Consider the following 24,915-nt stretch of genomic DNA (forward strand, 5'->3'; position numbering starts at 1 on the left):
ATGGTTGGACCGTGCGGATCCTGGGCTCTGCAGGGGAACAGGGCCGTGCTTTGTGCCAATCCCAGAGTGCTGTGCCTGAGCACTGTGGGCAACAGAGGCACAGCAGAGCCCAGGCCGTGCCCTGCAGGAGCGCAGCACGGCACAGCCACCCACCCCCGGCACCGTCTGTGGCCCCGGGCACGGCTCTGCTCAACTGGAATTCAAATGCTGGAGGCTGACACCGATGGTAAGGGGATACCCGGAGCATTTACATCCCTGCACCTGCGCTGCTCTGGGTGGGAGCGGCACTGAAGTCCCCCACGGCCCTATAAAGCTCCCTTTCCGCATGCGGGACGCACATCCCAGCTCCCCTCAGCCTCCAGCACACAAGGGCTGTCCTCACTGCACGATGGGAGAGCAGCACGGGCACAACGCAACCTCACCCAGCAGCGCCTTCGTGGCCGTGTTCACCTTGCAGGCGCTGGCCGGCATGTGCATCAACGCCTTCATTGTGGCCGTGTCCTGCACGGCGTGGCGCAGGAAGAAAAGCCTCAACTCCAACGAGAAGATCTTGCTGTCTCTGGGCTGCTTCAGGTTTTCGTACTTGGGCAACACGTGGCTATATATCATGATCTCAACCTTATTTCCTCAGCATCATTTAGGCATAACCATATCCACCGCATTTGTTATTTTTCTGAACTTTTTGTATTTCTCCGACTTGTGGATGTCTGCCTGTCTCTATGCTTTCTACTGCTTAAAAATTGCAAACTTCAGGCACCACGTCTTCATCTACCTGAAAGCCAGAGTCGACAGGATTGTGCCATGGCTGCTGCTGAGCTCCATGCTTCTGTCCCTGGTCATCTGCAGCCCTTTATTCACAGCTATTGATGTAGGCAGCAGCACACTCAATGACACCTCACACTGGACCTTCTGGGAAGTGAATGAAGAAATAAGGAAAAATTTAAAAACTCTATTTTTTATCGGCACCTCTGGATTCTCCATGGCATTCCTAATCGTAACCATCTCTGCCTTCCTCCTCCTCTTCTCCCTCTGCAGACACAAGCACAAGATGCAGAACAGCTCCACCAGCAGCTTCAGCACAGAAGCCCACATCAAAGCCATGAAATCCCTCCTGTCCTTCTTCTTCACCTACACCATGAACTACATCACCTTGATCTCATCAGTGTACTGCAGCAGTGAGAAAAATCTGACAGCATTCCTCTCAGCTCTTCAGTACGCCTTTTCTATCATTCATTCCCTTATTCTGATCTGTAGCAGTCCCAGACTGGAAAGGATAGCACTAAGGATTCTGCCTTGTGCCACGTGCAAGGGCTGCACTGGGAGGCAGTGCCCTCCCAAACACTGACGCCTTCTTCTTGGAGTCAGGTCCTTGCAGCTTCGATGGGGTCCTCCGCACACAGCAGGTGATATGGCTCTTCTGTCTCCTCCTTCTAGCGTAAGAAAACCCCATTAATGTTGTTTCAGTGAAGTGCTTGTGAGTTGAATAAATGATTGTTCTTGTTTGACCCGAATACTTTGCGGAGAAGAATTTCTGCCGGTAGCCAAGTGCTGACGGCTGCGTCCTGGGCTGCCTGCAAAGGGTAACAGCCCTGCAACCCTCCTCAAACGCTGTCAGCTTTGCTGGCTGCCACTCCCGAGCTACACACGTTCCTACAGCGTCTTACAGCTGGTTTTGCAGTGGCCGTGCACTCGGCCACACAGCGGGCCGGGCACTCACCTGGCACTGTGCGTGACTCCACTGAGCACTGTCACTTACCACACTTTCTGTCAACATGACAGCACAAATGCAGCAGTAGCTCTGTCCCACCCCAAAGACAGAGGCAGCACTGGGGCTATGAGCCTATTGTGTCCTCAGGAGACTCAGGGGTAGAAGTAAAAATGGAAAGGGCATGGACATTGCCACACCGATGTTGTGAGCAACACAATTTCCCTCTCACGCAGTGTTGGTGTGCACTCTGACCTTCATTTCAACACATGTATACAGTTGAGTGAGTGAGAGCATTTGTAGATTTCAACACGCTCTGCAGTTCTCTGCTGCTTGAGACCCAACGCATCCCAACACCCAGATGGCTCCAGCAGAAGCACTCTCACCCCGTGCCCGAGCACAACTGCATCTGCAGCACATCACAGCTATGCATCCCAGTGACCATCTCTGCTGCTGCCCATCTGGGTTCCCCCCCGAGAGGCACCAGTGCCTCCACTCCATGCTGTGAGTTGTCAGCAGCCCCTAACACTCAGGGATGCTACTGCTTCCTTCTCTTCCTCTGCGTCTTCTTCTGAGCATGGGTTGTGTACCCACGCCGGGCGCACGCTAGGTTTCTCTCCAGCTCCTCTTTCTTGAGCTCCCAGTCTTCATCCACCATATCTAAGGGCACTCCCCTCATTGCAGCTGTCCGGCGGTAGTCTCTGCTCTCCACCTCTGCTCTGGAGAATAAAGGAAGGGTTTATCTCCAAACCCTGAGCACAGCTCAGCCACAGTGCTCCTGAGCATGCACTCACAAGCAGCACATAGGAATGGGACCGTGTGTTGGTGTGGTCAAAGCATCAGAAGCAGCAATGTGTGAGAAAGGCCCCAGCCACCCCACCAGCGTGGCACCTCCAGCACTCAGACTGATGGAGGTGGGAACGTGCATCCGTGGGGAAGTTCACACTGTTGTCACAGCTTCAAGCACGTGAAGCTCAGCAACCTCACATTGTGCAGTGCCATAGCATGAAATCTGCACTGTGATGGTTCCAACTCCATGTGGGGGTGACTGAAAGCGCAGCATTCCCTGCTGTCCCCCCATGCAGACACTGATGGATTTCCCCTGGCTGTTGGGGTTCCTGATGTGGTTTCCAGGCTGTCACCATCATTTCAAGTGCATGAAATCTGTGCAGCTCAGATCTTGAGCCCAACTTAGCAGGGAGGTGGCAGCTGTGGCTTATAAGAGTCCTCAGGGTGTTGAGATACTTGTAGACTTCCTCTTAAACACACACGGTCCCAGACCTACCCTGAATGACACTGAACAAGGCAGCAACCTGGACATAAACACACTTTGCTATGGGTTCTTTGGGGCAGGGACCTGCAGCTCCTGCACTGCCCTCCGTGGGACACCTCTCAGCTCACCTCCCACCTAAACAACCCAAGATGGGTTAAATAACTCAGCCACGCTGGTGCAGAAAATATACAGAAATTTGATGCAAATTCCACATTTGGTATCCAGAGGTCGAGCAGTGTTTGAAGGGTTTCAGTGCTTTGCATGTCTATGCAAACCACACTCGTAGATGTGTGCCACCACAAGGAGCGTGGGGCTGGTGTGGGAGGGAAGAGCTGAAAAGAGGCTGAGGAAGGGTTTGGGTGCTTTCAGAATCACAGGAGCACAGCTTGGTTGGGTCAGAAAGGGCATCTGAGCCCCCAGCCCCACATCCTGCCCCCAGCTCAGGGCCCAGCCATGGCCTCGGGCAGCCCTGGGATGGGCACCCACAGCTCTGGGCGGTGCCAGGCCCTCGCTGCCTCTGCATAAAGCATTCCTGCCAACAGCTGACCTAACTCCCTCTCTGTTGCTGTTAGCAATGCCCTTCAGTCCCAGATCGGGCACAGCCCCTCAGGCTGTTACTCTGAAAATGTGTTTTCTCTCTATTCACTCCTCTTTGCATGGCAGGCAAATACTGCAGCCTGCCAGAGATGCCATGTAACACAATATCCCTCACATTTACATCCCAAAGCAGTCAAGGCCATGACCAGGGGACCGATCTGCACTGTGCAGCACTGGAGCACACACACAAACCCACACTGTGCTGCAGCTGCAGACGCTGCTCGGCCAGAGCCATCTGGCTCTGAACCACAGCTGCTCACTTTCTCCACCTCAAATTTGTCATTCATCTCAGAAGACCACCCAACAGCTGCTCGAGCCACCTTAGGCTGCTGCCTCTCTGCTCATCAGGGCTGGATGTCAATCATCGCATCAATCATCATGTCACCCGCCCGTCAGTCATCCTGCCAAACACCTTGTCAGCCACCCATTCAGTTACCTTCTCCATCACTACAACTGACCTGTCAATCATCCTAGCAACCCCCATCCTACCCCTATTCACCCCCCATCCAACTCCCCACACACCTCCCATCTGACCCACCAGCAACCCCCATCCAAACACCAGCAACTCCAACCCAACCCCCTATCCAACCCTCCTGCCAATCCCCAGCTATCCTCATCCAAACACCAGCAACCCCACCCCCAGCCAACCCCAATCCAACCTCCATCCATTCCCCATCCAACCCCAATCCAACCCCTATCCATTTCCCATCCAACCCCAATCCAACCTCCATCCATTCCCCATCCAACCCCAATCCAACCCCTATCCATTTCCCATCCAACCCCAATCCATCTTCCATCCATTCCCCATCCAACCCCAATCCAACCCCTACCCATTCCCCATCCAACCCCAAGTCCAACACCCACCAACCTCCATCCAACTCCCACCCAATCCCCAACAACCCCCCATCCACTCCTCATGCAACCCCGATTCACCCCCATCCACCCCCCAAGCAACTTCCCATCCACCCCCCATCCACCTCCCATCCAACCCCCACCGCCCTCTCCTCCCACCCCACCCGGGGCACGGCCGCGGGCTGCCGGACGTTCCCCCCCCCCATCCCAACGATGCCCGACACTCACGTCTCCAGGAATCCGACGCACTCGGCGTGCCCGTAGATCTCCGCCAGCCTCCTGGGGGTGTCCCCGAACGGATCGGCCGCGTCCATGGGGGCGCGCCCGGCGTGCAGGGCTCGCAGTGCCGGCAGCCGCCCCGCTTCGGCCGCGCAGTGCACGGGGGTCCGTCCCACAGCGTTGCGCACGCACGGCCGGGCCCCGCGGTTCAGCAGCAGCCGCAGCATCGCCACGTGCCCTGCGGAGATGGGGGGGCGGGAGGGCTGAGGCGCGGCGCGGGGGCTTGTCGCCTTACCCTTGGCCTTAGCTTCGGCCTTACCGTTGGCCGCGGCCCAGTGCAGCGGGGTCCAGTCGCCCCAGTCCGGGTCTTTGTGGTTGGGGTCGCAGCGCCCGGTCCGCAGCAGCTGCTCCGCCCGCTCGTAGTGCCCCGAGGCCACGGCCTGGTGCAGCTCCGTCATGGCGTGCCGTGCTCAGCGTCCTCCGCCGCGGAGACGGGCACGAGTGCGGCCCCTTGCACGGAGCAGCCCTTGCACGGGGCACGCCTCGGGCTGGGCGCGTCGCCGCTTGCCGGCCATGGGAACCGGCTCCTCCCCTCCTCCCCTGCCGCAGTTTCCTCGCTGGCAGCGTCCAGCTGCGATGTTGTGCCGTTCCCTTCCCAACGGCGGTGCCGAGCAGCCCGTCCCTCCCCCGGCATCGGACGGAGCAGTGCCGGGTTTGGATCCGCGGAGCCACTTCCACAGCTTGCGGCTCCGGAGTGAGGCAAGGGACGGCTTGAGGAGCAGGGGGAATGGTTTTAAGCAAACAGAAAAGGGACATTTAGGTCGGATGTCAGCAGGGAGTCCTTCGCTCGGGGTGCTGCCCGGAGCTGTGGTGCCCCGTCCCTGGTGGATGGGCACTGTGCAGCCTGAGCTGGGGGCACCCAGCCACGGCAGGGGACGGGGCTGTGCTGTCCCTGTGCATCGCAGGGCTGCCCCTGGTGGCCTTCAGAGGTCCCTGCCCGCGTTTCCCAGTGCCACTCTGATGGATTCTGGTGCCCCTCCGTGGGGTACTGCGGTGCCATTGTCTTTAAGGTACCCGTTCATGGGATCGTTCCCGCCCCTCCCCCTGGCTGCCTCCTGCTGACCCTGAAAAGCCTGCTCTGTAGCGAACAGAGGTCTCGGGAGCAGCCCTCCGACGTCTCTTTGGCATTACGGGAGATGCTCTAACGCTTCACGGAGACAGAACTGCGGGAAAAAAAAAAGCGCCTTGGGAGCTTTCACACGGCTTTCCTGCACCTTTCCACCCCACAAGTGGCACTCCGAAGTGAGCATCACATCCTGGGGGGATGCCGGCCCCTTCCCGCGTGTTTTAAAAACCTATTTTTGCAGCGTCCCCGAGACGAGACGTCCCCGCGGGACACAGCCGGGCCCGAGGCCGCAGCTCCCACGGGGACAGCCAGAAACCCCAACCCCAACATCCCCGCAGTGCGGTCCATCCCCGCCACGGGAAGGCGCTCCTTCCAGCGGGAGCACGGCGCGGCACTTCCTTTCCAGGCTCGGGGAAAGTCTCTCCCACAAACCCCGTCCCGTCTGGGAAGTGAGGCGGACTTTGGTCCCACCCCTCCGGGAGCGCCGGAGCTCCGCGCGTCCGTCCGTGCGGCACGGGGCCGGGAGCGCGCAGAGGTACGGGCTATGGGGGGGGGGGGGGGGGGGAGCGGCGGTCGGGGAAGGGATCTGCGTGGCACCGAGCTCACGGCCTTCCTCAGCCCACCCCAAATCCCTGCGGAAGGACTGGGGGAGGGGGGAGGGGAGGGGGACGCCGCAGCGGGGGCAGCTCCGCCGCGTGGGAGGAGAGGGAAAGTGCGCGGTCATTAAATATGGCTTCGGGCATCCACGGAGCGCCGCGCACCGGGAGGGGCAAAGAGGGGCGGGGAACTGACGTGCACACCCTGCTCGGGGTATCGTGCTCAGCCGGGAGGGCTCTGTCCCTGGGACGTACCGGTGCTAAGCTCCTTTTAGAGCAGATGCGCAGCGTCGGTGCACTCAGGATGTGTTTTCCCCGCTGCTTTCCGAGCTCCGTGAGCTGTGGGTGTCCACCCGAGGGACCTGCCACCGGGGCCTGGTGGACTTCACCCCCTCCTGCTCTGCTGGGCAGCAGGGGGGTAGAGGTGTGACAGCCCTGGGGATGGGACTGGCAGCAGCCTCAGCTGAGACTCGTGCTGGGGACACGCAGGGGCAGCTCCAGGAGTAAGGTGGGGGTGCTCACCCCTCCGCCTCCAGCTGGCAGCAGTGGTTGGCTGCCCCTATTTCCTCCCAGGTAAGTGCTGTCCTGGAGCTGTGGGTTGCTTTTCCCCCACACCGAGCGAATGTTCACGTGCTGGCAGGGATCAGGAGCCAGACCAACCCCCAGCAGTGAGAATTGCTTCAATCTCTGAAGGTTAGCAGAGGTGTACTTCATTTCTCAGCTCAGTGCTCCAAGAGGGACAGTGACACCTCCAGCCAACGGGGAACACTCAGGTGGGCTCCCCCAAGAGCACATGGAGGTGGCTGTGAGGCTCTGGGGGGTGGCACAGTGGGAGCAGGCCCCAGCGAGCTGGGGATCAGCCAGCCCTGCCAGGCTTCTCCCTGCCTCAGTTCCCAACCCTCTAATACGAAACACATGGGCAGTGGTAATCCCTGGTGCACAAGTAAAGGATGTGCTGGTGTCTTTCAGGTGGGGAGGTGCACAGGCACTGCGTGCAGCCACGGTTTCTGTGCTGCCCCCATCTCCTGCGATGGCGTCGCTCTGGATGAGAGCTCAAAAGGTGTTCAAAAGAAGTCGCCCTTCAGGTAAGGAGTGTCTTTTCTGCATGTGTTCATTACCATGAGCAAGTACGACCTGAACAAGGCTGCCCGCAGTGCTACGGGAGCTGGTCATGTGGGGGGTGCCCCCCAACCGTGGGGAGCTGGGGCCCTCGATGACATCTCTTACTGCGCTCAGCGCATTGGGCTGATGGCACTGGTGTGAGCTGCAGTGCTCGGTTCTGAACAACAGCCCTAAGAGGGAATGAGGGTTTCTGGCCCCGACCCATCACCCCAACGCAGTGCTCAGAGCCCTGCAGTGCTGCCAGGCTGCCCCGAGCACCGGGAGCTGCGCAGTGCTGGGACAGAGAGAGCCCCACTGAGAGTTACATACAGCACCTGAACTGACCCCAAAAGGGGCATTCTGTGAGATGAGGACGCACAGACACCCCCAGGAGGAGTCAGGGAAAGGCAGCACGAGACAGCACACAGATTTCTTCCAAAATGTAATGCATTTCATTTCTGCCTTTTTTTTTGCTGGGGAGGAACAACCCCCAGCAGCCCCAGAGCTGCCCAGTACCGAGCTGCAGCCCGCCCTGCCCCGTGCTGACTTCACAGCGAAACAAAGACCGCTTCCCTTACACGTGAACCTAAAAATCCCACAGTCCCAGAAATCCAATGTTCGGTCCGTTGCTGATTGCTGGCTGCACCGTGACCGCTGTACTGCCCTGGGCTGAACGAGTCCTTCCTGGGACAGCACTGCAGCAGTCAGTGCAGGAGCAGCATGCTGCCGGGCGCTCCTTGCAGCAGCAGGGACTGTGCGTGCATCAGCTGCGTGCGGGGCTCCTTCCAGCACTGCCCTGTGCAAGGGAGCACTGCAGGCAGCACAGCAGCCGGGCACTTCTGGCAGCATCGCTGCGTGGGCTCGGGCACAGCGGGGCAGGACGGGCCCAGGACGGGGCTGCGGGGGTTTGAGGGGCGCGGGCGCCGCGGGATGTGCCCGGAGGGCTCTCGGGACGGCGTCCCCACGTCGCGGGCCCGTCGCTACGCGGCCAGGTCGAAGTCGTCGCGCTCCTGGTTGTAGTCGAGCACCTTGAGGCGCAGGCGGGACGCGTCGGCCCAGGTGACGAAGTCCTCCATGGCGCGGGGCACGAGCACGGCGGGGTCGGTGATCACGTCGGGCCCCACGCGGACGTGGCCCTGCTCCACGAAGGTGACGGCGTGCCGCATGTTCTGCGCCATGCGGAGCTTCAGCAGCAGGCAGGGCAGGCGGCGGCGGCAGAACGACGCGGCGGACACGCGCTCGCACACGGCCAGCGAGCGCCTGGAGCCCACCAGCCCCGCGCCGTACAGCTTGTCCAGCAGCGCCGCGGAGCAGCGGGCGCGGAACGCCGCGCTCTCCGGGCCCAGGTCCCGCAGCCTCCGCGCCAACGCCCGCACGTCCCGGGACAGCGCTTTGTAACGGGCGTAGTCCTCCCGCCGCCCCACGCGGTACCGCCGCAGCGCCCGCAGCTCGGCGCGCCCGCCCGCCGCCGCCTCCCAGCTCACCAGCTCCAGCCGCCGCAGCAGCTTCTGCTCGTGGTACTTGAGCTTGCGCACCATGGCGGCTCCTCGTGTGCCGCGGGGCCCTTCCGGGGAGGAGCGCGGCGGCCGCGGCTCCGCCCGCCCCCTCCGGCCCCGCCTTGTGCCCGCAGGTTTGCCCACCGAGGCGGCGCCGGAGATGGGGAGCGGCGGAGCGGAGAAGGGATATCGCATCCCCGCCGGGAAGGGCCCGCACAGCGTGGGATGCACGGACCTGATGACCGGCAACGCGGCCGAGGTACGGCGCTGCCTCGAGACCCCCGCGTGGGTACGGATCCCACGGACCGATCCCCCTCCCCCCCCTTTCCTCCCGACACAGCGGCGGTCCCGCGGGGTTGGGTGCCACGTACCGGGAGGGCTGAGAAGTGGAGGCAGGCAGAACGCAGGGAGGACATTCGTGTGGCTGCAGCAGGCATGGAGCATCTCGATGGCGGGATGATGCAGGTAGAACAGGACGTACTGTGCTCCTGTGCTGGACAGTGACACAGGACTGCCAACAGAGTTTAGCTTGTATTGGGTAATAGCTTTCTTATGAGGCTCTCTATGAGCTGTTCTTATTCTGAAGTCCTTCCTTGACGTAAATATTATCTTTTCTTTGCCATACACCAATGAATAACAGCCTTCCCTTTTTATTTGGCTGATTCAGGGAAGCTTTTTGCGCCTGTACTACCCGTCGTGCAGTGACACAGATACTGAAGAGGCGCCGTGGATTCCAGACAAAGAGTACTACCAGGGGCTCTCTGACTTCCTCAACGTGTACCGGGCTGTAGGAGAAAGGCTCTTCCAATACTACGTTGGTAAGAGTGAGCTCTGCAAGCAGCAGGGCTGGAAGGGAGCTGCTCACAAGGAGGGGCGTGTTTGGGCAGGGTTTGCGTGGTGAGGCTCTGGTGATGCACTCCTTGGGCAGCCCTGGCTGCTGTAAGCCACCAGGCTTTGCACATCTGACCCCCCAGGAACGAATGCTCTCTCATTTAAGTAATGATGACACGTGCTTCCGTTTTCACATAGGTTCAGTGACCTGTCCTGCAAAATCAAATGCTGCTTTTAAGCCAGGAGAAAAATACCCACTCCTCGTGTTCTCCCACGGGCTTGGAGCTTTCCGGTAATTCTGTGGCAGAACTCTTTTTGTCATCCACAGTGACAGTGTCCAGCAGTGGCTCTGAATGGGTCTCAGGAGGGGGTGAGGTCCCTGTGGGGCTGAACAAGATGCAAAGGACAGGCTGCCACTAGCTGTGTGCCTCCACTGAAATCAGGGCCAGGAGATAAAGGCAGGGTTGGCTTCCTTGTGTGCTTCCCCACTGTGTCACAGTGGTGTGGGTATTTACTGAGCTGTCTGTGAAGATGAGCAGCAAAGCACCAGAAGGCATCCTTCGGGACCAGCATCCACTGCCTGCTCTGCTGGTTGCAACAGAGGAAAGAGAATGGGGGATTAACCAAAATAATCATGTGGTCACCAGAGTGTCTTTTGACTGCAGGACCATCTACTCTGCTATCTGCATAGAGATGGCTTCTCAAGGCTTTCTGGTGGCAGCCGTGGAGCACAGGTGTGTATACTGCTGAGTTTTAATAGAGAGAAGCTCTCTCATTGCAAATGGAGTGCTTCTTGTATAGAAGAACTTTTTCTCTCTTTTTCTCTCTTTTGCTGTTAGAGCCTGCAGAGTGGTGGGAGTTCTGGTGGGGTTACTGCATTGTTTGGGAAGTCCTGCTTGTGCTCCGTGGGGTGTGCAGTGGGTTGGGAGCTTTCATTTCTTGAGGCAGGTCAGAACTGAGACTTCTTCTGACTTCTTCCCAAACCAGATGGAGAACAACCTCAGCACTGTCCTTTTGTTGTTATTACAGAGATGAATCGGCTTCAGCAACGTATTTCTGTAAAAGAAAGGCTGATTCTGAGCCAGAGGAAGAGTCTGCATCAAGCGTGGAGAAGGAGTGGATCTACTACAGGAAGCTGAAAGCAGGGGAGGAGGAGCGTGGTTTGCGTCACAGGCAGGTGGGCAGGTCCCAGGGCTGTGCTGCAGGGCTGGGGCAGCAGTGCTGGGTGCTTAGCACTCATGTAGCAGGCTTTCCCTTGGGCTGTGTCTGCAGCCACGGCTCTGTGGATAGACAAAAAACTGCTGGAGATGGGAACACCGACAGCATCTTTCTTCTGAATAAGGGGGAGCTGCAGGTTGGATGTGAGGAAGGAGCCGTGGTGATAAGCTTCTCCAAGCACTGAGCTGACCTTTAAAATGTGGGAGTGTTTTCTTCCATGCAGTGCAGACCAAACCAGAGAGGTGTTTATCTCACTGGGCCATATGGACAGCAGTACAAGTGTCCTTTCCTGTGTGTGCATAACAACATCCTCCTAATGAGTCTAAATATATCACGTTCGAGCTTGCAAATAAACTGCAGGAGGGGCTGCCCGTGCATTTCACTAATCAAAAGTCAGGAGATGGAGATTCACATGTAACCCAGTGGGCACCTTGCTGGCTGGCTGCAGTCAGTTGTTCCCAGAGACTCTGCTGCTCTTTGATTCTTTTTGAAGTGTTTCTTTTACCAACGATATCAAAATCCAATCCACTTCTCCTACTGAACGCTGACAACCTGTATTTGCAACAGCTTTAATTTGTTTTTCAACAGTGTGCATGCATTTAAAATAGGAAGGGCTTCTGGGCTGTTTCCTGTTTCGGGTATATCCAGCATGAAGAAGGCTTGAGAGCTAGTGAGGAGATGGGGCAAAGTGATGCAATGGTGTTTGCATGAGGAAGAGGCACAAGTCAGCCTTCCTTCTGCTTGTGTAACGTGAGCCTCTGCACATCCCAGTAAGCTCTTCTGGGAGAAGTGGGACGTGAAGGGGTTGAAGGTTTCGGGCCTGTGTTAGAGGGTCTACATAAGAGCTACAACATTTTTGGGCCTCCAAAATCCAGGTTTCACGTTGAGCAAAACTTCTCATGCTTTAGTTTTACACAGTCACCGTGCAGTTTGTAAGTGCTTCCTGTTATCAGCCACGTAGCTAAAATAGCAGGCTTTGTGGTGTACAGAGGGCCAGCAAAGCTAGCAGATAACTCCCACCTTCTGTCTCCCAGGTACAGCAGAGAGCTCAGGAGTGCATCAAAGTGCTCAACCTCATTCTTAAAATCAATTCAGGAGAGGAAGTAACGAATGTGCTGAATTCAGACTTTGACTGGAATCACCTAAAGGTGAGTGGAAGCTGCTGACTTGGCTCTGTTCAGCACCCAGTAATGCTTCTGGTTTCCTTCTTCCATTTCTAAACTCTAGACTCTTCTGAGTGTCTCCCTGTAGATCTATGAACACATCCTCTGGTCATTGATACAGTAATGGAGCTGAAACTGTGCTCTTCCCACTTCATTAAGATCTATTGCCTAAAAAAGCCTCTTCAGGCTGAGGAAAAAAAAAAAAGTCTGTTACAGCACCTGGATTTCTTTTGACAGGATTCTGTTGATACTAGCAGAATAGCTGTGATGGGACACTCTTTTGGTGGTGCTACAGTTATTGAGAGTCTCAGCAAAGAGATTAGATTCAGGTAAGTATGTCAAACAAAGGAAGGGGCACTTGGCAGTGAGCAGCTCCCACTCACCAGCTCCTGAAGAACAGTTGCTTGGCACATCTCATTTTCCCAACTCATCCTTGGTTCAGCTTTGGGGATATGGTGGAACTCAATGGCTCTGCTATAGTTTGTTGTGGTGCCCTGAGAGCCAACAGAGTAACAGAGGAATCCTGTTCCCTCAGAGCAGAAACAGGGTGCTACAAAGTGATTCAGTAACATGGTGACCTGCTCAGTGCCCTCAGAGGGTGTCCCCGTGCTGCTGCACACCCATAGGGAGCTCTGTGCCTGTGACAGTACGTTGTTTTTGGCAGGTGTGGCATTGCCCTTGATGCATGGATGCTCCCAGTGGGAGATGACACTTACCAAAGCAGCGTCCAGCAGCCACTGCTTTTTATCAATTCTGAAAAGTTCCAGTGGGCTTCCAATGTCTTAAAGATGAAGAAGCTTAGCTGCAACGACACAAACAAGAAAATGATCACTATCAAGTAAGTGCCATGGATCCACCAGTTCTGAAGCCCACGATGATCCTTTGTTTCCAAACTTACTCTCTTGTTGGAGCTGCTCGGTTCCGTGTGGCTGCAGGGAAGAACGAGTCACTGCTTCCTCCAGGAGGAAGAAGCCTTTTGAAGAAGCCTTTGCAACCCACATCATCTTTTAATTGGACAGTTCTGTTCTGACAGATCATTGCTCTGTTTGCAGGGGGTCGGTGCATCAGAGCTTTCCTGATTTTACTTTTGTGAGCGGAGAAATCATTGGAAAGTTCTTCAAGTTAAAAGGAGAAATTGATCCAAATGAAGCCATTGATATAAGCAATCGTGCTTCACTGGCCTTCCTGCAGAAGCATTTGAGTAAGTATCAATATTAAGTATGGTGTGAATCAAAACTCAGTTCCCCTGAAGCTTTAACAAGCACTGTTCAGTACAAGGTCACAGGAAAGCACCTCATAGAAGTCCAGGCAGAAAAACAGCACAGGCTTTTCCTAGAGCTTTGTTGGGGTTGTTTTTATAACTGAAGCAACTCAGAGGAAGGACGCTGGCATTTCTGCACCCTAGTGCTGGCGTGCACAGCTGCATTCCCCACCTTCCCACACCAGCTCAGCTCTGCTATGCAATTTGTCAGTGTAGTTTTACAAAAGGTCTGTGCATCTCATTACCCTGTGGGCCTTCCTTCCCCCATGCTGCAGGTCTGAAGAAGGATTTCGATAAGTGGGACTCGCTTGTGGAAGGCATAGGACCCAACGTGATCTCTGGTACCAACATTGACTTGTCTCCAGCTGAGTAAGGAATACAAGTACTGCAGGTGCCACATTCATCAGGACACTAAGGTTGGCCACGTATTGCTCGGAGCTGAGTCAGCACCTCCTACACAGCTTTTGGGGTGTGAAACAAGAAAAAAAGTCTCAATGGAGAAAGGCTTTAAGTTCAGCTGAGTTAGCAGGACCCTCTGCAGTACCGCAGCACGGCCACTTTTGCTTTGCAGTTGGCAGGAGGGATCACTCCATGCTAACTTAAACATTCTGTTTCTGACCTAAAATCAACTTTGCAGGGATAAATTAAGCTCCAAGGATTTCAACTGCCCATCTTTGTCAGCCTGCAGCACCCAGCAAGTTTGGGGCTTGTTTTGCCATGTAAGAAAGAGCTCCTTAACTTATTAAACTACATCAGAGTATTTCAGCTGTGCTCTAGGAGCAGCTGGGGTTTGGGCAGGCTATGCTCTTTCAAGGCAGAAAGGTGCCAGTGGAAGCAGCTCTTCTGAACTGTGGGAAACAATTTAAGGTAATTGCAGGAGGAGTTTGTTCTGACAGAGGACTTCTCATGTGAACTTGCTCCTTTTTATGCTCACACTGCCACACTCCGAGGTGGTTTCCATTCCAAAAGCTGCTACAAAGGTCACTCCTAGCAAGCATAGTTCCCCGAGGCACAGCTTTACACCACCAACCCCTGTGTTACCACTATCACTAGATTTGCTGCTGATTGAACTGTGGAATAGATACAAGTTCTTCAAAGCCTACTGCTGTCTCTTGTCTCTCCTCAAAGCATGAACGTGGAGTTGTTTCTTTCACTGAGCCAGCACTAATGTCTGAGCTCTGCTGTCACACTCGGCAAGGCATTACAACATGAGACCTGGTGTGTGTGCCACCATGGCAGTGTGAAAGCTCTTCTGTCCAAAGAGATGCAGCTGTGCCATACAGCAGCGTGGAGCAGGACAACACAAAGAGAACCCCTTTTCCAAAACACCACGACAGTGAACACGTGGTAAGCTACAGCTAGACTTTTAGAAGTCTAACCATGCTGTATGCAGCAGCAGACCCATTCTGCTACATGCCCACATTTAGAGGAAAGGCTTCATCTCCAGTGCCATTAAGGCTGTGCTATGAAGACAAGCTGTGTCTCGTACCAAAGGCATGGTGGCTCAAAGCATTCTGCATGGCTTACAGAGCTACCTGGGGGCCCAAACAGTATCTGCAGTGTGTGCTTAGCTGCATCTGACTGCAGTACAGGTGAGAAATGCAGTACAGACATGCTCTGCATGCTCACAGCATTTGGCCATAGGGAAAGAAAACACTGAGCAGCATGTATGCCAGCATGAGCTTTATTCCAGCTTCTTCCATTGCACGACTTCAGTCCTGAACAAACGAGTATCTCTACAGAAGAAAAGCTTCCCTCTCCACCTCCCCTCAAAAACACTCTGAATTTTCCTAAACCTAAAGAAGCAAAACCAAAACAACAGTGCAACAACAAATATCACCACAGCAGCTCCCAGTGAGCATCTGTGCAAGAACCCACCATCAGCTAGGGATAAGTTACTAAGTGCTTGTGTGGCACAAAGAGATGCCTGTCAAGAGGCACGTTGTTTAATTAAAGACAGCACAGCTTCAAAACGCCTCACAGACAGCAGCAGTCCCCACCAAGCACTACTCCTTGAGAAGGAAGCGTGGCAGCACCAGGCATTTGCTCAGTTATTCAGAAGAAACACCCGAGTGCTTTGGTTGTTCTGTTCCCATCAAACCCATTGTGGTGGGAATGGATGTGTGCTCTCCAGGTGGTCAGTGCAGAACATGATCTCCAGCTTCAGCTGAATCGCAGCCACTCTGTTCTTCTATGGAGAAGAAAAAACAGGTCAGACCCATGAAGGTGTTTCTATAAACATGATTGACTTCAGATAATAATGCATTTATACATCTACAAGCCTTCAGACCAAACGTTATCAGCTCACTGAACCACACTAAAGGACTACACTTAGGAAAAGTCACAGTATAGTGACAGGACAGCTGAAACATCCAGGCAGATCAGGGAAGTGGTGCTCCCACAGCCCAGATTTAAGTTCGAGGCCACTCCAGCTCAGTGCACCCACCACCAGCTGGAGCTTTTACACCTCGGGTCCCTCCTCCTCCAAGTGCCCTTCCAGCCAATGGCACAGGAATGGAGAGAGAAACTGGGACAGTAATAATCACCAGCCACAGAGGAAAAAGAACACTTAAACATGTAAAAACTATGCATATCAGACCAGGAACAGCCTGCAGTAAGCCTGCACTGAGAGAGGATTTATTTGCAGGTTCCCCAGTCCAACAGTGTAATCAAGTTCCCTCTACTCCTTTCTTGCCACACCGTACTGCTGCACTGTTTGCTGCTCACAGACAAGTCAGCTCAGCACAGCTGCACTGAAATGCAGTCTCCCATGGGTCAAACATGGGAACAATGCTCAGAGAGGCTCTGCAGACTCCATCCTTGGATAAACTGCAGACCTGAATGGAAGGCCCTAAGTGACCTGCTTTGTTTGATGCTGCTTTGAGCAGGCACAGGAAAATGAAGGACCTTCAAAAGCCCCTTTTAACCAGAACTGCTCCACAACTCCATAGGTTACAGAACTTGTGCATGACTACAAAGCTGTCCTATTTCCTGAGGTACCCAGGACAGATAATGGACAGTTACACTTCAAAATTCCTCAATAAAATCAAAGGCAAATGAGCACCATTCACAAGCTGTCACTGAAGCAACTAAGATGCTACCATTACAAATTTAGATTCAGAGGCCCAGATCTGCTAAAAGATCAGAACATTCAAGTCCAAAACCACAGTTCTCACCGAGTCTGCCCACCCTACCTTAGAAACGCTAGGATAAAAAAGCAATGTGCTGGAGGGCAATGCTCAAAACTCCCCCCGAATCTGCAGCCTGGGCGTACTGCCCTACCTTGCCCAGGATGCTCAATCCACTAAGTTGAATAAATGCTAAACAAGATGTGGCAGCGGTGCTCATTGCTTGCATTCACTGCTAAGGCACATCAGCTAATTCTACAAGGAAGTTTACAGCATTATTAAAGGAGACACCTGAATTTAAAAAGAAATAAAATCAACTGTATTTTCTAAAATAAAGCATTTACCAGGAAATTAGAATGCACCCAATCTCTGTGAGACATTCAAGGTAGTCTTACCTTGGGGTAAGGATTCCTCTGGCAGGGACAGCACGTTTTCTGTCTCACTGCTGGTTCTCTAAACAAAAGGGGATCCTGTTAGGAAGTCTGCACTATTGCCAAGATATTCTCCATCTGCACGTTGCCTTTAGAACTAGATTAACTTCAGTCCTGCTGGGCACTTCAGCACTGCCTCCCCCCGCTGACCCTCACCCCTAAATTACTATAGGCATCTTCTGCAAAAACTGCATATGAATAACGAGCTGAAAATTCATTTGGCTGTCATCAGCACAGCTGAAAACCTCAGTTCCGAGTTGCAGAAGTGACCTTTTCTTTGGTTGGTGCTTTATGAAGCTGTGGAAAGTGTTCTTACCATTTCTTAATTAGTTAGCAATGTAAGTGTTTGCCATTAGCTACCACTACATGCTATGCTACCGTGATTAGGAGCATCATCAGATGCTGACCTGCTGGAGAGGAGCTCTGTGGAGAAGACCTTGGGGCTCCTGGTGGCCATGAGCAGAGTGCCCTGTGGCCATGAAGGCCAATGGTGTCACGGGGTGCATTGCAATGAGTGTGGCCAGAAGGGTGAGGGAGGTGATCCTCCCCCTCTGCTCTGCCCTGGCGAGGTCACATTTACACTACTGTGCCCAGTTATGGGCACCCAGTTCAAAAAAGACAGGGATCTCCTGGAGGAGTCCAGCAGAGGGCCATGAAGATGGTGAATGGTACGGAGCATCTCCTGTATGAGGAAAGGCTGAGTGAGCTGGGGCTGCTCAGCCTGAGGAAAGGAAGACTGAGAGGGGATCTGATCAGTGTTCATAAATACCTAAAGAGAGGTGGGAGGCAGATGGGTGAGGACAGGCTCTTCTCAGTGGCGTGAAGCAATAGGACATGGAGCAATGGCCTAAAAGTTGAACATAGCAAGTTCTGTGCTAATATACACGAACTTCTTTGCTGTGAGAGTAACAGAGCCCTGGCACGGGCTGCCCAGAGAGCCTATGGAGTCTCCTATGGAGATGTCAAGACCCATACAGGTGCTGAGCTGTGCTTCCTGCTGTAGGGAGCTTCTCTAGCAGGGGTTGGACTCCGTGATCTCCTGAGGTCCCTTCCAACCCGTGGTGCTGGGATGTGTGATAAGCCACGCAGCCCCAGCATTATTCCAAAGCCATAAGTTAACAGCAGCTTTCCAGTATCCTTTCAAAGCTCGCAGAGTTTTCCCCAGCCCCACTACACCACCATACCTCAGGTGTTGTGCAAGCCCAGCTGGGAATAACATTCCAGACATTCTCAGGATCTACAATCTCCTCAGTGCCACTGGAGAGATTCAGCACCTGTATGGACAGAGCCAACTATGTGGAACCTGAGAATACATCCAAAGAAAATGCAGTAGTAGAAAAACACGACTGTGGATTCCTTCCAAGAACACTTTCAATCTGGATCTTCTAAGATGAAATTAAGCTCAGCTAAACCTGACTATCACTACTGAATCCGATTTAAAAAAGGAAATTGCTATTTAAGTATTTCACATTTGGTTCCTACTATAGCGTCTGAACTTGAGCCTCTCCTTGGGTTCTAAACCATATATCACAAGAGAGAAAGGTTGGAAAGCATCCCCTAAATCAGAGCCAGCAGGAAACTGACCAAGAGATAGCACTCTGTACCCGACACTCATCTACAAGCAGCTGAATTAGCTTCACAAGGAATTCACCAGCAATGGTCTCGGCTTCCACAGTCCTGAGCATTCAGTCTTCCAAAGAGTTAACTTTCACAAAACTATCTCTTAAGATTTGCAATTGCAAATTACAGTTTAAGGACCTTTTATACCCATACGATGCCTGTGTATATATACACACACCCCATACTGGAGGGAGAACCATTGCCATTCCCAAATTTATTCCAGCCTTAAGAACAGTAGCACAAGGCATCCCAGTGTTCTGTAACAGTGCTTACGTTAAGTCCCACCAGCCATAAACTCACCACAGATGCACATTTCATGGCACTAAGAATAGCTGTCTGTTATAACACGTGCTACAATTCAAATTGCTTTTCCAAGTTTTCCCTGTTTTAACAGGAATTCCTTAAAACATCAGTAAAAAGATGCCAAGTTTCATGGGCATTTAATGGTAACACAGCTTCACAGCACAATACTAAGCTGCAATCCCAGCACAGAGGCACACCTGGAAGCACCCCAGGAACCAGGGCCACATCCTTCAGTCCTCACAGACCACAGAGGTGACTGTGAAGGCCATATCAAGTACTGAGAGAGCATCCACTCAGGGTGTGGAAGCCCAGAAGCAGACTTTGCATTACTCAGTCTTTTTTTCCCCCCTGTAGCAGACTGCTACAAAACACTCCAAGTGTGGCATAAGAGAAAAGAAGGAGCAGGTCTGACAAATACGGCATTCAATCGCACTTACCCTGGTGCCTTTTTCAGATACCTCCAAAATGAGAGCCTCACACCATTTCAGAGACGTCCACACCACGCACCTCGAGCCAACAGCAAAGCCCTTCAACTTACACGTATATCCACCATGTTCTGCAAAAGGGATGCCTCGATGGAGGAGGAAAACAGACCAACAAAGCCAAAAGGCTCAACTCCCTCACTACTGTCCCAAAATCCCCCTGCAGCCTCCCAAATTATTGTAATTAATAATTGGAAGTCAGAAAGCGTCAAAAATGCATTCATGCATAGAAACAGATTTACCTCTCAGGGACCGGCTGCTGTCAGACTCACATCACCACGAGATGCCACACATTCTTGTTTCTGTGACCCATCTGAAGTTATTGCTAACATAAAGCCCTCGCAGCTTACTAGGCAATGAAGTCAGATTTGTAGCAGAAAGCTATTCTCACATTTAAATGAATGCAATGTTTTTGATGACTCTGCCCCCTAAAATCAGGTACTCTACCTGCACTGTAGTCGGCCACGTTATCACTTGGCTTTTTTCCTGTTTCTTCAGCAGGTTTACAGTCTGAGGACAGCACACGCGTAGGAGTGCTTCCACATTCTTCAAACAGTTCGGCCACGTCTTGCTGCATCCACTCTTTCACATAACAGCCACCTTCCTTTTGCCACTCGCCACGTTCCTCAGCTCTGTGGTTGTATGTCTGTATGGTGCTCACAGGCTTCTGATCCATTAAGTCTTTTGTAAGAACAGAAAACTGGCTTCCACTGCACGAAGGACTCTGCAACACAGTGTGTTTCAGCCCCACTGAGTCCTCCACTCCATCCTCCCGAGAAGGCTTCACACCAGGCAGGACCAAATCCAGAAACTGCTCAAGCTCAGTGTTTGCCATTGCCAGCATACCAGAGGCCTTTGCTTGTTTCTCAGGTCCACCACCAGACGAAGGCAGCACGAGCGGAGGCTCTACTTCCATCCAATCTTCTTGCACAGCTTCTGCTGTATGAACCCCAGAGAAATCCAATTCCAGTGTCTTTGAAGTCTGCTTCACAGAAAGTGGAGCTTCAGAAAGAAACAGCTCTACTGTCTTCCCTACATCACTAACCGAAGGCACCAAGCTCTGTCCCTTGTTCAGCGAGGGTAAGGCTTCCGACTGCAGGACTGCCAAGCATCCCATCTGCTCACACAGGAGTGGGGGCTCAAATACTTCCCCTTCCAGCACTTTCTCTCTTGATTCACTGCCTGAAGCAGTCTGCATTTCAAGGGCCTCTGTTCCCAGTGCTTCCTCTGCCTCAGCAGCAACTAAGGGATGCACTGCTATTTCCTCTAGCTCCAGTATCAACTCTTCCAGATCATCGTATGAAGAGTGCATTTGTAATTCACCAAGTCTGATCGGTGCCTCTGTTTCCACCCCTGCAGTAGGCTCTACCTGGAGCAGTGGCCATCCTACCAGCTCTTCTTGCTCATTTCCCAGCAAAAGCCTGGCTGCCCTGCCTGCTGCCAACGCTTCTGCTTTCAGCTCAACATTCTGCAGAAATGACAAGTCAGGTGGCTCTTGTACTGCAGATTTCATTCCACCCCCCATAGCATGAAGACTCTGGCTTCCTCTTGGCTGTAATGCTGCTTTGCTAGCGCTCTCATCTGCCAGTGGAGCAATCTCTTTAGCAAAGCTGCTTCGGTGCTCGGCTGTTTCACACCCACCAGCCACCTCCCCAGCCTCAGCAGTTTGCACTGACACGTTCCCTTCTGAACCACCTGAACAAGGTACACCCGAGCAGCACTGAGCACAAAGCAAGGCACTTTCACTTTCTTCTTGAGCTAATCCACAAGTAGCAGTGTCTCTTTCGAGACAAAGGCCCACAACACTGCTCGAATGTCTGCCCCCCTCTAAGGGTCTCTCAGGGTCTGGGACAGCTTCGCGACCACTTCCTATATTCGCCTTCCAAAAAGATCTCATCTCTTCATTAATACTCCTCCCAGAGGTCTCCAATTTGACTACAGACAGAGGGACTCCAAAAGCTTCATTCTCCTGAGTTCCTATTACTTCAGCTTCCAGGAGGAACTCTACAGTCAAATCGTAAAACTTGTCCTTGGCCTCACTGAGCCATGAGCCCTCTGAGGGACTGAACCCTGACAGACAGCAAGGAAAGGCTTGATTAGGCACCTTAAGCAATTCACGTGGCATCGGTCTGAGCATCTCCAAGCTAACAGTTTCCTCACTCCCATAGTCCACGTGGATAACAGCTATGTCATCACCTTTCACGCTGGTGACCTTAGCTCTGTAGAACTTCCCATCCTCACCGTACTTTGCTAGGCAAACATCACCACTTTTAATGCAATTGTTCACAGAGTTCAGCCCAAAGTTTTCAGCTTCCTTTATTTTCTCCTCGATGTAGTTCATGCTTTCTGTATCAGCGACGCAACTCCAAAAACAGTCTGGACCATTTACCACCGTGACATAAACGTTTACAGTCTGTCCTGCCTCTGGGAACTTCCAGGAAAGTGATTCACAAGCACTGGGAGCCTCATTCTGTGCCTGAGGAGGCAAAGGCTTGCACGTATTTATCACAGTGCTTCTATCAAGCACTTCAGTTGAATAAGGTCTTGCATCATCTAAATCCACCGTTATTTCACCCTGATCGTCACTGAGGTGAACTCTCCACTTTCCATCCACCTCCTCCACAAATTCACACGTTAGCAGAACTTCACTCACTCTCTCAGTGAAGCCAAGAGCTGCTTTCTCTGCCCAGGCTGTACTCCTGTAGCATTTAAGCCCACCGAGGAAGCAAGGAATGGCTAATGCTGGAATGGACACCAAGTCTTCAGGGAGCCTGCGCACCTGGCCAACATCAACCACTGCAGCATTGCCATAATCAATATACTGAATGCTAATCAAACGGTCGGAGGCCTTCTCTTTTACTACAGCTCTGTACCACAGGCTGTCTTCTGAGTACAGAGCACAGATTAAGTCTCCAGCTTGCAAGAGCTGCCTGCGGGGGATCTCTGCTGCCATTTCACCATTTAAGCGTTCTGAAATACTGTGAAGCTGAGCCCCATCACTTGCCAGTTGAACATAAAAATCTCCAGGATTATTTACATAAGAAACATAGGCCAACACCGTAAGAGCTGGCACTACGTCCTGCCGGGGCAGATCAGTTACACAGCTCAGCAGTACGCAACTGCCTTCACTGTCAGATTCATTACCTGACTCTGCATCCATCCCAACCGACAGTGGAGTCCACATTTCCTGCCACACTTTATTGGGCAGAGCACCTTTGTTAGAGCTGAGCTTGCCCTCAGCTGCCAGTAACCCTGCTGCCCGTTCCCTCCTTGCAGCAGGCTGCTGAACATTTACATCTTTTTGCTCCACGTGCACTTTGCTGCTCCTCTCTCCTCCCTGGGTTGCAGATCTGCAGTTTTTACTTTCTCCTGCACTCAGAGGAGGCTGTGCAGCCTCATTCCCCTTCCCCACATCTGCTCTGGAGTACAAAGCCGCGCTCTCTACACGCCTACAAGCTTCTGCATTGTTTCTTAATCTCAACTCCTCCTTCAATTTGGCATTAATTTGTATGCCACCATCAAACAGCTCCACCAACAGTTTACCACCAGATTCCTTTGCCACAACAATTGCTTTTAATTGCTTTTCCAGAACAGCTTGCTTAAACCACGCTGCAGCTTCTTGGGGAACACTAGCTAGATCAGCTAAGGAACACTTTATGGCCTGCATTGGCAAAAGCAAGACATCGTGAGCATCGCTTGGTATAGGAAGCAGGTGATCATCTTCAACGCTCTCTGTGTTCCCAAAATCCACAAAGAAGACTTCCTTGTTGGGTTTTGTTCTAGTAACGATCCCCCGGTACCAGACGCCGTCGGTATACCGTGCGAGACACAAGTCACCAGGCTTCTGCCAGCCTTCTAGGCACGACACTGTCTTGCTAAGATGAGAAATGCTCTCAGCAAGCTGTGCTAGGGCGTCCGCACACCTTTCGAGTTGGCAGTAAAACATCTGAGGACCATCGACGTGCGTAATAAAAACATCTTCTTCACTGCCAATTTTGATCTTGTGCGTGGAATAATAGAAAGAATGAAGCCGGACAGAGGCTGCCAGAGGTGTCTGAGGAGACAGGCACCTGGCCACGCCTCGCTCGGTCAGGAACCGGCACGCGCTCTGAAAAGGCGTCGTTAAATCGACGATGTTAAACAGCTCCCTGTTGTTCCTGGAAGCCAAGGCAAATATCGTGCACTGCAGCTGAAACTGCTCTGAGGAGGCATCGATGAACTCCTGGAAAGCCAGGATTGCAGCTTCATCCCACACAAACGGGTCGTGACCGCGAGGGTGGATTAAGTTGTAAAGGCTGCACCTGAAGGCCTGCGCCTTCAGCCCCAGGAAGCGCTCGTCGATGGAGCGGAGACTCCTCAGGGGCACCAGCTCCCTGCTGCCACTGTCAACATACATGACTTGTGCTTTTTCTGCAGCAGTGACATCACTGACGATTAAAGCTCTGTACCACTGCTTGTCCACCGAGTGCTGTGCTAAACACACCGAGCGCGGCCAGGAGCGCAGGTGGGACAGCCCTTGGCAGTGCTCCTGTATCTCAGCCATCAGCGCCGCGAACTCGCCGCACTTCTTCAGCTGGCACCAAAAATAACCGGGGTTCTCAGCACACGTCACGACGACGTCCACCGTGCATCCCACCTCTAACTGACCGCCGTAAGGGCAACCGGGCCTCATTTCCACGTAGCTCCGCCTGCGAGGGGCCGGCGGGCCGTCCTCTCCTTCACGCACCGGAGCAGGAACGGATGCACCGCTTCCGGACCGCGGCAGCAGACAGCGCCCGAGCAGCCGGCAGAAGGCGCCGGGGGACGCGTGCCCGGCCAGGCCCAGCCGCCGCATCCGGGCTACGAGCAGGGGCAGCTCGAGCACCAGCAGGAGCTGCGGCAGCAGCAGCTCCCGCACCGTCCCCGGCAGCTCCTCGCCGCGCAGGTGCCTCAGCAGCTCCATCGCCTCCTCCGTCCAGGAGGAGGAGGAGCAGCGCTGCGCGTCCCCGCCCGGCCCGTCCGCGGGGCCGTCGGGCGGCACCAGATCGGCCACCACGCAGCCCACCGCCTCGGGCGGCAGGCGGAACAGCTCCCGGCCGCCCCGCGCCACGAAATCGGCGGACACCGTCACCGCGTGGCCCTCGTCGAGCAGGAACACGCGGCACGCGCGGGCGCGGCGGCTCAGCACCCGGCAGCGGTGCCACATCCCGGCCAGCTCCACCAGCCCCAGCTCCCCCGCTCGCGGCTCCGCTCCTCCCGCCGCGCTCCCCGCGGTCTGGATGTCGGTTCGGAGGCGGACGTGCTCGGCGCTCCGCTCGCCCAGCAGCCCCCACAGCCGCACCACCGGCACCGCCGGGCGCACGTCCACGGTCCGCACCCGCAGCGCGACGGCGGACCCGGGGCCGGGCAGCCCCGGAGCGGAGCCCATCGTGCCCACGGGGGCGAGCGTACCCGACCACCGGGCAGCGGGTGAACCCATCTGCACCCCGGGGGGGGCGGAGCAACGCACGCACAGGGGTCGTCGGTACGCGAAT

At 54.0% G+C, this 24,915-nt stretch overlaps 5 protein-coding genes across 6 annotated transcripts; 2 read left to right on the top strand and 3 right to left on the bottom strand.

Annotated features, from left to right (window-relative positions):
* The first annotated feature begins 388 nt into the window (after positions 1 to 388).
* LOC136045245 (taste receptor type 2 member 4-like) lies at positions 389 to 1,345 on the top strand. The gene has a single exon (XM_065731074.1). It carries the CDS (start codon positions 389 to 391, stop codon positions 1,343 to 1,345), a length of 957 nt encoding a protein of 318 aa, XP_065587146.1.
* A 793-nt stretch (positions 1,346 to 2,138) lies between these two features.
* Positions 2,139 to 5,165, bottom strand: ANKRD66 (ankyrin repeat domain 66). Of its 2 annotated transcripts, XM_065730446.1 has the most exons (3): positions 4,966 to 5,165; positions 4,656 to 4,884; positions 2,139 to 2,424 (listed from the first exon to the last, which is right to left on the bottom strand). In XM_065730446.1, the coding sequence occupies exons 1-3, from the start codon at positions 5,102 to 5,104 to the stop codon at positions 2,244 to 2,246; spliced, it is 549 nt and encodes a 182-aa protein (XP_065586518.1). In that variant the 5' UTR covers positions 5,105 to 5,165; the 3' UTR covers positions 2,139 to 2,243. The 2 variants fall into 2 exon arrangements, with proteins under 2 accessions (XP_065586518.1, XP_065586517.1); XM_065730445.1 differs by having other exon boundaries at positions 4,656 to 5,165.
* Positions 5,166 to 7,341: 2,176 nt separating this feature from the next.
* Positions 7,342 to 14,457, top strand: PLA2G7 (phospholipase A2 group VII). The gene is made up of 11 exons (XM_065730435.1): positions 7,342 to 7,453; positions 9,100 to 9,224; positions 9,633 to 9,783; positions 9,995 to 10,088; positions 10,462 to 10,530; positions 10,826 to 10,973; positions 12,049 to 12,162; positions 12,415 to 12,506; positions 12,842 to 13,015; positions 13,230 to 13,378; positions 13,714 to 14,457. Exons 1-11 carry the CDS (start codon positions 7,399 to 7,401, stop codon positions 13,809 to 13,811), a joined length of 1,269 nt encoding a protein of 422 aa, XP_065586507.1. The 5' UTR covers positions 7,342 to 7,398; the 3' UTR covers positions 13,812 to 14,457.
* On the bottom strand, positions 8,444 to 9,032 carry IMP3 (IMP U3 small nucleolar ribonucleoprotein 3). The gene has a single exon (XM_065730447.1). It carries the CDS (start codon positions 9,005 to 9,007, stop codon positions 8,450 to 8,452), a length of 558 nt encoding a protein of 185 aa, XP_065586519.1. The 5' UTR covers positions 9,008 to 9,032; the 3' UTR covers positions 8,444 to 8,449.
* A 1,119-nt stretch (positions 14,458 to 15,576) lies between the features above and the next one.
* TDRD6 (tudor domain containing 6) lies at positions 15,577 to 24,809 on the bottom strand. Its single transcript, XM_065731075.1, has 5 exons — positions 19,850 to 24,809; positions 19,358 to 19,476; positions 18,182 to 18,271; positions 16,962 to 17,019; positions 15,577 to 15,629 (listed from the first exon to the last, which is right to left on the bottom strand). The coding sequence occupies exons 1-5, from the start codon at positions 24,807 to 24,809 to the stop codon at positions 15,577 to 15,579; spliced, it is 5,280 nt and encodes a 1,759-aa protein (XP_065587147.1).
* Positions 24,810 to 24,915: the final 106 nt, after the last annotated feature.

The sequence above is a fragment of the Cyrtonyx montezumae genome, unplaced genomic scaffold (genome assembly GCF_038088225.1).
Source record: "Cyrtonyx montezumae isolate F1298 unplaced genomic scaffold, pur_monq_1.0 scaffold_13, whole genome shotgun sequence".
Lineage (NCBI taxonomy): Eukaryota > Metazoa > Chordata > Aves > Galliformes > Odontophoridae > Cyrtonyx > Cyrtonyx montezumae.